Here is a 14,194-nt window from a genome sequence, read left to right as displayed (position 1 = left end):
CTGGATATGTCAATTCCTGCAAATGAAGAACTAGGGTTTCATGAGACCTTCAATGATGAAGAACGAGAAAGGAGAAGTATTTTGGATACGGCGACGTTTTTATTAACAAGCCGAGGGACTGTTTTGTCCTACTCGCACACGTGGACAATTAACGGCAACGTACGTGACTTAACGTGTCAAGTCAGCAATCTCTGTTGATGAGTCATGCCGGAAAATAGACTGGAGACTGATATGTCTGACGGAGAAAAACGATAGGGATTGATCTGTATATTAATTTTTTTTAGAGACTAAAATATTCGTTTTTAAAATCTTTGGGGGCTGAAATTTAAATAAATATTTAAAAAGTATCTAAAAAATTTTGAAGTAAAATTTGATCTTTATTTTTTTTATTTTTTAAAAAAATTTGTCATTTACAATAAAAAAGTTTTTAAACAAAATCACCTAGATATAAAATTATTAAACTTTAAAAATAAAAAGATTTTATTTTTTTAATAATATTTGCAAAAGATTGTATTAAAATCTAATCTCTAAAAAATTTTTAGACTATATATTTAATATCTAGATCTTTTGTTGTATTTTTAAATTTTTTAAAGATTATTTGTCGTTAGCATCTTTTTGAGATTATTTGTCACGTATAATTATCTTCATATAAAGTTAATAGTTGATTTAACAGTTAACCGTTTAGATGATTCAACATATTTAATTAAATTATTATCAAACAATTTTTAACTATCAAATTCAGATAAAAATAACTAGGTATGAATGTTTTCACCTTTTAAAATTAATCATATAATTTTATATTGTAGATCAAGTTAATCCTTTCATCAGTTTGACTAATTAACAATGTAAAAATTACAGAAAAATTTTAGGAAATAATATTTTTAATAAAATTAATTAAGTAATTCATTAATATTAATTCAAATATAAAAACAAATTTAAATGATTTCTAAATAGAAAGAACAAGTTGATCTTATTTGAACCACTAGTCTAAATGATTTCTAAACTTTACACTCTGTTAACTAGTCTTTCAAATATTTTAACATTAATCATATCTATTTTTTACTCAATTTTCCATACACGCACCATTATTTTTAAACTCACTCAATTACCTGTTTTACACGTTTATAAATTATTGATATAAAACAATATAAATGCGTTGATAAACAATTTCATATAATATTATTTATTATATGAATTTTATTTTGTAAAATATTAGCAACGGTATATTAGTTTTATGGTAATAAAACTAAATTACATAGCAATAATTTATAATAATCCAGAGTTTATAATTATATACTTTCATTCTTGACAATAAACAACTTTTTCATACAAACTAATAAGCCGAAACTATGACAATACGCATTTGCATTTTTTCCCTTTTTAATAATTTAATCACAGAAAGTTTCTCAAGGTTCCATGACATTCTTCCTAATAGCATATGATATGAAGTTCTTTTCTTAGTGTGAATTCGCCAATTTGCCATAAGCCGTACGTAGCTTGTGCCTTCAATTCAGAATTAATACAAGGAAAAGTCTAGGGGACAAGCAGTTTTGTTGAATTTTGGCCAGCATATAACCAGCAGAGAAATGTGAGTCATTGGATAAAATCTCACACCATTAAATCATCATTAATGGCTATTTGCTGACTACCAATAACAAAAGTTGCTGGCCCCCTAGTATTGCTCTTAATACAATGGCTAGTGATCAAATGCACCCTTGACACCCTCAAGGCTCTCTCCCAAGGACAACCTGCGATATAGGGGAAAATATTAGGACAAAAGCTTGCTCCATACATGCCATGTAGCTACAAAGCAAATCACCAACTTAAATAAATAAAAGTGAGTTTAATAAGTTTTTGGTTCTAAAGTATTCAGTATATAGGTATGAGTTTAAGAAGCAAATCTCTCAATCTTATTTATCTTTTTCCTACCCATCTCTAAAGTGAGAAAGTTGGTAAAATGAGAAAATAACTGTTTAATCACTCTTAAATTAAGATAGTAAAACTCACATATAATAAAGTTACAAATTCAATAGTAATTAATCTCTTACTTTATCACTTTACTATTTTTCTCACTTTAGAGTGTTTTTTTTTTTTTTCGGGGAGCAAAACCATAAATCTAAAAGATTTTGAGTTATACTAAGATTTGAGAGAGAGGTCACATTTTCTGCATTCTACTCTTATTTATGATATCTGTTATAATGCATTTCCTTCTGAGAAATACTATAGCATAAGAGACACATGATAATAAATACTGAATAGAGAACCATTAGTTTTCAAAGTGAACAACCAAAAGCTTATACTCTTTTCCTCGGTAGTATGTGACTAGAACCCATACTGCTAAAATATAAAACCTTCCAATGCATTATGCACTTGCAGTCAGAAGTGTAAATACAGGGATAAAATATTGGTATACAATACAGGGACAGATTATTCACAACATATCTGATTATCAGTATTTCCTTTATAGTGAGCATCAACGAAATAAGGAAGAAAGACAAAACGTCATGCACTTAAAAAAGGAACCAAGGATCTACTTATAAAAGAAAAGCTTTTAAAAATAGAAGTACACATGTAAAAAGTTCAAAATCTAAAGTTCTCGGCTTCTTTTGATACACCATGACAAGGAGAACAGGTACAACACTTAGAATAGTAACAACTAGACCCTGTAAAGATGTAGAAGTAGCATCAAGGAATGATACCTCCCACTATAGGTCAAAACTCCAACAGACCATTCAAATTTCTCTCATCAGTTATGAATCTGGCCTTCCCTAGGAACTATAACTCCCTCTGGAATGATAAGGTGGCTTTTCTTATGAAACAGTGGCTTTTTCTAATTCAATCACTATGGTCAAAGACATAATCCCTAAAGAAAAGTACGAGTTGCTTTTATGAAAAAAAAAAACAACAACAAAACTAATTTGTCACTCATAATTTTTACAACCGTATGTCAGCCATATTAAATATTTTTAATGTTGGCTAATCACCAAAACCTAAAAGGACTTACATCCAATCAAGAAACTGTTTATAATAAACTAGTATTCTCTGTTTATTTTTCTGCATCTTTGTCTTAAAAATTTCTAATGTGAAAGCAGAATGTTCATTTTATGGAAAGGAATAAGACAGTAACTAAACATAAAATTGAAAAGTCTATGACCCCACAAGCATAATGCCATGGCTCCAACATTGCAGAACAACTCTTTTGCTAACTCATAAAAAAATTAAAAATAAATAAATATAATCAGCATCAGGTTGTAGAATCTGAGCATACCTATGCATACAGTATTTGTACTCTTGGCCTCGAATGAAGTCCTTTTCTCCCTCTTCAAGCTACACATAAAAACACAATAGAAAGAATCTCCAATACGTAAGAACAAGCATGAATCTCGATACTATCAGAAACTCAAAAAGGTTATCATGCAGAATTTCGCCTCACCGGGTCACTCTTGTACATAAGCTCATAACAAGACGGCGAAAGGCATCGCAAGGCACAATTCTCCCTTGCTATGTTAGATGATTTGCACTGCCAGCCCCATATCCCACTATCACAAAACAAAATAAAAACCACAAATGTGAATCAACAGTTGCCAAATATCAAATATATTCTCAAATCCAAAACAAACATCCAAGAAAACAAAGAAAAATGCCTAACACCAAACATGGCAGTCACCAAGTACCAAATGCAAATCAACAATAGTCACCAAAACTCCACAAATATTCTACAAAACCTAATTAAATATTCAAGAAAATAATTTAAAAAAAAAAGAGTTTACTAGGAATATACTTATATTGTCATCCAATCAAATTCATTCTTTCAAATGACCAAGTAAGAAGTGAGTATGAAACATAATTACTAGTCCTAATGTAAAAAAGGAAACCCTTACCCTAAAATGGAGAAACCAAATTGCACATGTTAATCTCAGAATAGCACTAAAATTCAAAGCAACTGTGCTTCATTACAATAGCATATGAATTAATATACAACAGCTACCAAAACATCACCTTCCACTTTTACTTGACAACTAAATATTTTCTATTTTGGTAATATTTTTATAAATTTAATTAAAGAAGACAAAGTGAAAACACCAACCTGTCAATATCAGTATAGCACTGAAGCTTCTTCTGCCTCACTTCAGCATCCTGCATATACATATACATATGAAATCACAAACAAAATTCAAAATAAGCAATAAATAGGATAAAAAGGGTATTCAAATTGAAGAATTTAGAGGGGAGAAGGTGTGTACGGAAACTGGGTAACGGGATTTGGCGAGAATCGGTGAAGAAATGAAGAGGAGCGACGAGAATAAGAGTAAAGATAAGAGTGAAATTCGAAGGGAAATTAACATTTCGAATTGTTATTAGGGGAAAAGAGAGAGAATCGAACAAGGGAAGGGAATAAACACTTGCGAAATTCCTGATTCTAATTTTAGCCGGTATGATATAAATTATATTAATTTATGTATAAAAATTGTAATAAATATAGATATAAATTAGGTGAAAATTCATGTAAAATCTACTTCACGTGAAGTTGATATCTGACAATTTTTAGATAAAAATTTAATTAAATTAATCAAATTATTTAGATGTTTATTATGGTACGATAATAAATTCATACGTATCGATACGTTTAAAATATAGATAAATAGAGCAATGCTAGAAAATCAAAAAAATATTAACCAAAAATCAGATAAATATTTTTGGGTGAATTTAAAATCTCTACAAATTAATATATAAATATTTTTTCTGTTAAGTATTAAAATGTTTTTTTTTATACTATATTATAGCTTAGCTCTGATACTCTTAATTATAATAAGCACTTATTAAACATGTGGAGACATGCTATCTATAGTTATAGTTTTTCAAATCGTACATATTAATTAAATTTTTAATAATAGAGTTCGAATATTAATAATAGAAACCTTGCTTAAAGATATGGAGGTATACTTGTCTTTATCCGTGGATTAATTGATATTAAACTTGTTTAAATTGAAAAGGTTTCTCGTGTAACACAGATATCTATTATATGTAAAGTTGATATAAAAGAGTTAGTATCTATTTTTCTCTCAAAATATATCTTTTCATATATAGAATTTGTTTGGGTAAAGATTTTTTTTTAATTATTTTTTTTAGAAGATCTTATAGAAAAGTAAAATAATTTTATATTTAGGTATTATATACAAAAAAAAAAAATTTATTTATCAATTATATTTGGGTATGACAATATAAAAATACTTATTTATTTATTTATTATATAAAAAATATTTTTTAAAAAAAAGATTTTTTAGAAAAAGATATAAATTACAGCTTCTCAAAAAATATGTGCTTTTTTTATTTTTCTAATACTTTTACTTTTACTACTAAAAATTACCAAACGCACTAAAAAATAAAAAAAAAACTTTTCCTTGAAAAAAGATCTTTTTTTTATCAAAATAATGGCACCCAAACAAGCACATAATATAATACTAGGTATGTATATGTCTATAAAAATTTATTGAAAAATTAACATAATTTTAATTTTCTGAAATTTAGGTAACATATTTTTAAAAAATAAAAAATTTGTTTAAATACATGGAATAATACTATTTTCTTTTTTTTACAAAAGTAAACTATGTATTCTTATTTTTTTTTACATAAAGTACAATATATGATGTTTGAACCTATGATGCATATCATCATATTTTTTTATATGTAAAATTGTCGGAGACGATGCACTTACTTTCCGACTACCACTTTTTTTTTTTCAAAAGAAATAAATAATAGTAATAAAATAAAATAAAATAAAATAAAAAATAAACATGTGTTGATCTTAACCTTATTAGGAATTGAGTTATTTATCATTCATCTAACAAAGCTTGCTAGCTAGTTGTCCCCATTTTTCTTCTCATTTGGCTTCATCGGAGTGATCCAAATTATTGTTAGTGTTAAATATTAATGTGTAGTGCAATGGTTTCATATTGAGGAAAAGGGCAATTCCACATCCTAATTAATAAGAAGTTTTGGTTTAAAAAAAAAAGACTGGAAAGAAACTTACTTTATGAATTCATTTTGTTTGATAGTTCTTTGACAGTGAGTTGTGCATGCTTTTTCCAGTCAACATGCACCAGTTCTGCTATGAAAGCTTCTAGAGTTTTTTTTTTATTTTTAGTTGTTGGGTTCCTTTAACATTAAGGACTTTTTTTTTCTTTCAATAAAAGGTAATAAAATAAAAAAATTACTCTTAAATAGGATGAGAGTCAAACATTAAATCCCCAAAAATAAAGTTTCCAAGGTATTATTTAATACAACATGGATATATAAACTCATAAAAATAAGTTTTGGTATAGGAAGTTAGAGATATATAATGCATTTGATATCATTTAAATTTAAATTGAAGTTTAAGATTTTAGTTGATTTATTTAGATTTAGAATTAAGTTTTGTTTATAGACAACAGAGGATAAAACCCAGAAAAAAAAACTAGATAGAAATTATTCTAGAAAAAATAATTATAATGAAATCTGCATGAAAACAAAAAGAAATACATGAGGAAAATAGAAAAGAAAAAAAAAATGAAGCTTATACAATTTGTCTCAACATTCCACAACGTGATGAAGCTTATACGCTATCTCCATTTTCTCATACAATTTGTAAAGCTTAGACCAGTGAATTTCAACTTTACAGTTTCTAATCGTCTGCAACTGATTAACTGAGAAAATGAAAGTAGGTGAGACACTCCAAGGTTTAACTTACATATATTAGCAAAAAATTTGATAAAGTATAACTATGAAGCTACACTAGAAAAATTTCATCAAACAACTTAACAGTTCCTTCAAATTCATGTCAAGCTTCATCTTGAATTCCATGCCGCTGGAAAAGGATGAAAACTGTGGCAGGATCTAACATGAGTTACTAGTATATAGAACTTTGCCAGTTTTGTCACTCCATCATATTCTTGGTGCTGTATTAAGAACCGTAGTTCAGTTGGTTTAGTACCAAATATGAAAATAAATAAGAAAAAAAGATTTGACTGTGTTCAAAAGTTAGGGAAAAAGCAAAAGCAAAAATTAAAACATAAAACAATCATGTCCTGTTAAACAACAAAAAAAAAAAGAAGAGAAGAATGATTATTCACTGGTATTTCTAATAACAATTCAACTGCTTTCAAGACCTGATGAAATCTGAATATTAACTACTAAAGATTAATAAACATATAAGAGAGGCAGAGAGCCAATGATCTGAACTAATTTACGGAACAAAAACGCCAATTTGTGTTTATAAATTTCATCAACAAACAAGGATGTTATTTTAGAAACAAAACAGATTTGGAATACAAGCTAAACAAGGAACTTTGCTTATCTTTTGTTTATTAATTTGTTAAAGTTAGTCCACAAAACAAAGCCTAAGCCAAAAGAATAGATGACGGTATACATATTCTTTCAAGTTAGACATTAACCCTTCGCAACAGACAATGAAACAAATTATACTGTGCTATATATACAATTTAGATTATTTACCTCCACCCATAGTTGCTTCAGGTAAGCGCTCAATCGAGTACTGGCGTTTCGTGATGTACATTATTGGTACACCGGGAATCTGCAATAGAGAAACCAACTTCATTGATCACACAATTGCATTCAGAAACAAGATAAGCAAAGCAAAATGATTAATGACTTTACCTTCCGGATCCTCCTCTTCAAGTCCCGATCACAAGTTGCAACAATGTAGCACTTATTCTGCTTACAAGAAAATGGTTTTTGTAAATAAATTGGGAGGAAAAAAATAAATAGTTATTTGCAATCAATTACTTAAAAATAATTCTGAAACAACATTTTTAACATATACTTAAAAAATAATGTAAAATGAACCACACCCGAGTAACTCTATCAACAATACAGTCATCAGCATATGTCCCTTTATGAGTACAGAGTATTCTCTCAAATCGAGGATCCTTTGCAATCCTGTCATGTACAAAAATGAAAACTTACACACTAAGATGATACTATAATAATAATTTATCACCAAAAAGAAAATAAAAGAAAAGTAAAACTATACTTTAGACCTAGTAAAGATTTGTGTTCAAACACGTTCTACCTTAAACTCTAATCTTTTGAGGACTCATTAAGGTGTCAGAATGTACATCTTCCAGGTCGGTTTACTAAGAAAAAAATAATGTTGTTTCTTTCTTATCTAAATCGAAGAAATGGCCTATAAGAGAAATATGATCCATAGTAGCATAAGCAAGCAAGTAAGCTAGTAGCCCAGAACTACAATGTTTCAAAGGAAAAAGTTCACTGAGTCTTATGATTTCTTTACCCGCAACCCTCATCTTTTTAAGAGATGTTTCACGCAATGTGATTTAATATATTTCAATCAGAGCCTCAATATGCCTCTTACAATTTTAAAAGAAAAATCGATAAATGAATAAAATTTCATGGGGTATCTCTACTTTTCTTTTGAAAAGTTAGGTATTTCAGAGGAGCAATGGTTTGTTTCTTTGTAAACCGAAGTTTTAATAAAGCACATGGTGATGATGAAGGCCTGAAGAAACAGAGACAGCTTTTTTTTTTTTTTGTTGGATCACAACTTCACAAGCATGTGAAGATATAGGCCACATAACCAACAATACAAGGCACAACATAAACCATCTACCTCAGAGCGACACGATATTTCTGCCCTAACTTTTCAAGCTCTGCCATCACACAATCTGTGATGCAAGGGGTGCCTGAAAATTCAAAATACCAAAGAGAAAGGGTTAGAAGATAACATGGGATTGAGATTAATATGTTCACTACCCAATAGTGAAAAAGAAAAACAATTTTATAATCATGGCAAAGCTATCACAGCATGAACTTAGATAAGTAACTATTGTCTTCTAACTCACATTTTGCATATAAACACTTCAGCATTTCCTTCTCCAGATCCAACTGCATAAACGATGCCAAAGATTTGTGAGGACCAACTAGGAAACTTCACATGAAAATTATACAGTTGATAGTAGTTGGTTTTAAATCCCTCACATGTTAACAACATTACATGTAGAATCATATGACTATTGTCATCAACACATTGAACTTCATTCGAACAAAATAAAAAAATATAAAATATAAAATAAAAAAAAAATTCTAAGTAAAGCAAAATTGAGAACAGATTCATATGACTATCATCATCAACACATTGAACTTTATTCGAACAAAAAATAAAATAAAAAATTTTAAGTAATGCACACTGACTTTATTCTGGATGGAGAAATTGATGAAGTTGGTATCGATTAAAACACGGTAAGGGGGTCCCAATGCAGTATTGTATTCAAAGAAAAGTGCCGAAGAATAGCGCGGCCTAAATGAAGTAAATTCAGACCATGTGTTATTGAAAAGAGAAGTCAAAATAGATCAATACAATTGAAAAAAGAAAGAACTAACTGACAGTCATGAAGCCTTACACGTTTCTGGGTAGCTTTTCCTTGTCATGATCCTTCTTTCTTGGGTCCAAAACCTCCTGCTTGTAGCTGAATTCCAATATTGATATATGAATTAAAAACAACGACTTAAAATAAAGCTAAACCAAACATACTAGGAAATTTAGAAAAAGAAAATAGAAAAACTCACTTTTTGATAGCTTTGGTGGTAATAACCTTTTTCCTCACAGCAAATTTTGGTCCTTTTTTAGCTTTACCCATTTTGTGTCTATAGGGATTATGCAAAAACCTAGCAAATCATAGAATTCCTAGCTGCTTTAAGTATATGGCATTATATATTCAACTTCTGAGGTGAACTATGACAATAATATACATGAAGCAAAACATCAAACAGATGGAGTGCAACTTCCATACCACTTTATATGAACAGAAAGAACCACCACTAAGACTCCTCCACAAGGACTGACTGAAGTTGCCGTCGCCGTCACAGAGATTGCCAACCGCGCTCCAACTTGTCCCTGGATCGGTGGTCTCTCAAGACGCCGTCTGCTCTCGAAACGGCTAAGGTGAACGCTCTCTCTGCCTTTTTTTGGGGGGTCTTGGGCCGTCTCTGCCTTTAAGTCCTCAGAAGCTGAACCAACTGTATATCTCTTGGGCCTAAAATTGGGCTAGAAATATTTTTTGGAACTTTGTTAGAAGGAGATTTTATTGGTGTCTTTACGGCCTTGGAACATGTACACACTTCGGCCCGTTTCAATTTTTTTATTATTTTTGGATCACAATAAAATCATATTTAAATTGAATAAAATTGAGTCTAAATAAAGTCTAAAAAGTAAAAACTAAAATATTAAATATGTTAAGTTTGTATAACAACCCAAAAAAGAGTTTTAAAAATTTAAAAAAAATTCAATATTAGTTCATCATATTTAAAAAATCAAATATACCCATTAAAGATTCACATAGTTAAGAAAAGCAACACATTAAATATTATAATTAAAATAAATGAATACATACTAATAAGAATCGATTTTTGTCATTGAATTATAATTCAAATAGATCTAATGAAGATCAGATTTTAATCTAAATTGATTAGATTCGAATTGGATTGTTGGGTCAAACTATAAACATTTCTATTAATCCTTATCGCTCATGATACAATATAAGTAAAAGGTAGTTATATTTGTTTATTTGTAATTTGATCTTTTTGGATGTTACAGGCCAATCGATTCTATAATGTATTCTAAACTATTCTAAAAAAACAAATTAAATTTAATATTAATTAATTATATTATTATTAAATACATTTAGTAAATAAAAAAAGTTACCACACTAATGCATTACAATAAATTTTTTATTTTTAATTTGAAGCAACAATTCATGTTAAGTTATATAATATAAATTATAAAAGAGTTAATATGATTAATTAATTAATTAATTAATTAAGAGTATCAATGTTTGATTTCATGCAGTTTTTTTCGTTGGCGACAACACACTATACTATTTTAAACAAGAAGCAGCATATTGCACTTTTTAAATACTCAGAAAATAAAAAGAATAATTATTTCATCTCAATATATATTGGATTTGGGGGAACGCTTCCATTAAATTAGGGTTTTCATTCTTCTGTACTTTGTAATCTATCTATCTGTTACCGCTTCTTCAGCTCACAGAAAGAGACAATGGAAGCAATCACAGAAGGAGTGAACAACATCAACATCTCCGAATCCCACAAGAAGAATCGCATTCAGGTCTCCAACACCAAAAAACCCCTTTTCTTCTACGTTAATCTCGCCAAGGTATGTATCAATTATCAATTATTTTTTAGGCTAATTTCTTTTTTCTATATAAAGCTGGAAACTTTTGAGGATTTTAGGTTATATTAGTTTATTCGGTATTTATTGATGCTACTATGTATTTATTGTATTTTGTTTCTATATTTTTTATTTTAACAGAGGTATATGCAACAGCACAATGAGGTTGAGCTTTCTGCTCTAGGAATGGGTAATGTATATTGGAACTTTAATCTGTTTCAACATTTTGGAAATTTCTAATGAGGATTGTTTATTTTGGTTGTTGTGAATTGTGAATTGTGTTTGTGAACTTTGTGTGAGGTTGAGTATTGTGTCAAAATGAATAATGGTACAAATAATGAAACGCTTCATTAAACCAAAGATGTTATGTTTTTGTTAGCACAATGTTTATAATGTTTATCATCTTACATCAAATCCATTCTCTTATATGTTTATTGAAAAGAAAAGGTTTTATTTGCTAGTTCTAATTGTATAATAATGAGTAGATTGTGATTTAAGAATAAAATTTGACACTGAATCTAGATGTTATTCATTTCTCTGATGCATTATCTTGTTATCTCCTCCTTTCATAAACTCGGTATAATAGTTTCTGATTATAGAAGGGTTATGAATGTCTATGCTGCGATATGTGCTCTTTTGTGCTTGTTTTTCCGAAGTCTACTAATAATTCGTAGCAACTAGCATATTTGAGCAAGGATTCACAATGGAACTTGAAAAATCTGTGTAATAGTTGTCAAATTTGGTAAGCTAATTGAAGTATTGGACAGCACTGTGTTTTGGAAATGCAATACTTGTAAAGTTGTTTCACTGTTTTTGGAGTACAACACATTGTTTCCTGGGATGGGAGAATTACATTTCAAAATTAATATGAGGAATATATGCATGATTTCTTTAGTGATTTATTTATAAGGTGTTCCTTTGTAGTTCAATATTTCTCAACTTGTTTCCGTGATTGCAATTTTGATATTTCTGAATTATTTGCTTTTTTTTTTGCTGCAGCTATTGCCACAGTGGTAACCGTTGCTGAAATATTGAAAAATAATGGGCTTGCTGTTGAAAGGAGTAAGACATTTTATGATTATTGTTGTTGTTGTTGTTGAGGGAAATTGTTCCCCCCTTCCCTCTTTCTTTTGGCTCAAATGATCGGAAAGTTAAATTCATGATGCAGAAATCATGACATCAACTGTCGACATAAAGGATGATTCGAGAGGGAGACCTGTCCAAAAGGCCAAGGTAAGGGTGGAAAAGTCTAAATACAATGCTTGCTGATTTTAGATTATGTTTGTTGTCTTAATCCTTCTGATCTGCTGCATTGATTTCTGACTGCTACATGTGATAAATGGTGTTTTAGATTGAAATATTACTTGGGAAGACTGCAAACTTTGACGAGCTGATGGCTGCTGCGGCTGCCGAAGGTGGCGAAAATGGAGACGTCGAAGAAAACAATGCATGAGAGTTATGGAAATTACTCGTGAATCGGGTGATGACATTTTGTACTCTTTAAAGAATTTAATTTTTGTTGTTAGTTGGTAGAAGACAAGCATAGAATTCATTATATATAATGTGACTTGCAATTTTAAAATCTTAAATTCCTTCATTTCTTTTATCCATATAAAAAGAGTGCCCAGTGTTTTCTTTCTTGGTGGGATTGGTTGGACTAATATATGGAGATGATGCATTGGCCATTTGATTATTTTGGGAAACACATTCATATCTATACTTTTATGCTCTGGTTGAGAAGCTTGTTGAGAAATTAGAGTTTTGTAGTCGAGATTTATTTTGTATTCGAGTATTAGTTTTTTAATGTATAAACAAAAATTATAGCAAAAGTTATTTTGAAATGGATAGAGTATATTTTTCAAGATGGATCAATGTAATTTACTTTATTAGTAGAAAAGGAAAAAAAAAGTATTTCAGTATTTCTGAGAAATGCCAAACGGGGATCAATAAAGTGATGACTGAATGAGTATGTTTTTTTTTTGTTATAGCATCATTTTCATTTGTAGCTTTGAATTTTTCATCTAATAATAGTGTCTTTAGACGTAAGTTTTAACTCTTGATTTTGGGACACTCCAAAATTAAACATCTTGAATTGAAATTATTTGATGAATTTAACTTTGACATGGTGGGTTTGATGAATTATGGATCAAAATAATGATTACGATCATAGAAAATAATTTATTACAATTTGTTGAAAAAATAATTTTTCTTACATTTATAAGGCATTGAATACGTCAAAAATTTAACTTTCTATTATTATATTTTGGAAACATAAAAATTTATTATTTTATTTGCTAAAGAAATGTTATTGTCACCTTAACATAACATTACCAAACCAACTGAAATTTTAGCAAGTGTCGGAGGTTCGAATCTCGTTTTGTGCATGCAGCAACTCATTGACCAGCGGCAGACCCTTAAATGGAGTTCAGATTTGCGACGGATTAGTCCTTGACCTGTCGGGTTGGAGGATACTGTGAGCGACAAAAAAAAAATCATTCTGTTTAAAAAAAACTTTCTAAATCAACATAGTTCTAAAAATTATATTTGCCCTCATAAGTTAGTTCAAACTGCCAATTAGAAGGAGCAACATCATCAAACTCCAAGGTTTTCCCATCACTAGTTTTGACCTTAAAAGACAAGCTTTGTCCGACCAAGTTAACCCCCAATAACCAATTTTGTCCCCAACTTTTTGACATGGTAAGCCAGTTAAGATTTGAGCCTTTGATGCTAACACTAGAAACATCACCAGCATTACCAACATTAAACACCAACACAAGCAACCAATAAGGTGTCCCTTTCAACTGAAACTTGACACCCCTTGTTTATGACATGGAACTCTTATATATAAAACGGAAAATTCTACTATGCTGAAGGAGGATTCTTTCCTCATATGCTGAAGCATCTGTGTCAAATTAATAGGGTGTATCTGTGTATTTTGCATTATAAATGTGACTTTGAACTTTGATAAGTGACAAGCAATGGCTGCAGAAG

General features: G+C 29.6%; 3 protein-coding genes across 3 annotated transcripts; 1 reads left to right on the top strand and 2 right to left on the bottom strand.

Annotated features, from left to right (window-relative positions):
• Window positions 1-1,265: 1,265 nt before the first annotated feature.
• LOC107472698 (uncharacterized) lies at window positions 1,266-4,424 on the bottom strand. Its single transcript, XM_016092205.3, has 6 exons — window positions 4,245-4,424; window positions 4,088-4,137; window positions 3,434-3,539; window positions 3,269-3,327; window positions 1,694-1,748; window positions 1,266-1,525 (listed from the first exon to the last, which is right to left on the bottom strand). Exons 1-5 carry the CDS (start codon window positions 4,344-4,346, stop codon window positions 1,697-1,699), a joined length of 369 nt encoding a protein of 122 aa, XP_015947691.1. The 5' UTR covers window positions 4,347-4,424; the 3' UTR covers window positions 1,266-1,525; window positions 1,694-1,696.
• A 2,109-nt stretch (window positions 4,425-6,533) lies between these two features.
• LOC107472697 (uncharacterized) lies at window positions 6,534-9,959 on the bottom strand. The gene is made up of 10 exons (XM_016092204.3): window positions 9,807-9,959; window positions 9,583-9,681; window positions 9,417-9,482; window positions 9,208-9,313; window positions 8,859-8,901; window positions 8,627-8,699; window positions 7,848-7,935; window positions 7,654-7,710; window positions 7,492-7,570; window positions 6,534-6,935 (listed from the first exon to the last, which is right to left on the bottom strand). The coding sequence occupies exons 2-10, from the start codon at window positions 9,651-9,653 to the stop codon at window positions 6,922-6,924; spliced, it is 597 nt and encodes a 198-aa protein (XP_015947690.1). The 5' UTR covers window positions 9,654-9,681; window positions 9,807-9,959; the 3' UTR covers window positions 6,534-6,921.
• A 974-nt stretch (window positions 9,960-10,933) lies between these two features.
• On the top strand, window positions 10,934-12,843 carry LOC107472696 (uncharacterized protein At2g34160). Its single transcript, XM_016092202.3, has 5 exons — window positions 10,934-11,188; window positions 11,345-11,393; window positions 12,203-12,265; window positions 12,372-12,436; window positions 12,555-12,843. Exons 1-5 carry the CDS (start codon window positions 11,072-11,074, stop codon window positions 12,654-12,656), a joined length of 396 nt encoding a protein of 131 aa, XP_015947688.1. The 5' UTR covers window positions 10,934-11,071; the 3' UTR covers window positions 12,657-12,843.
• Window positions 12,844-14,194: the final 1,351 nt, after the last annotated feature.

Source organism: Arachis duranensis, chromosome 2 (assembly GCF_000817695.3).
Source record: "Arachis duranensis cultivar V14167 chromosome 2, aradu.V14167.gnm2.J7QH, whole genome shotgun sequence".
Lineage (NCBI taxonomy): Eukaryota > Viridiplantae > Streptophyta > Magnoliopsida > Fabales > Fabaceae > Arachis > Arachis duranensis.
This window is presented reverse-complemented; position numbering and strand designations above follow the sequence as displayed.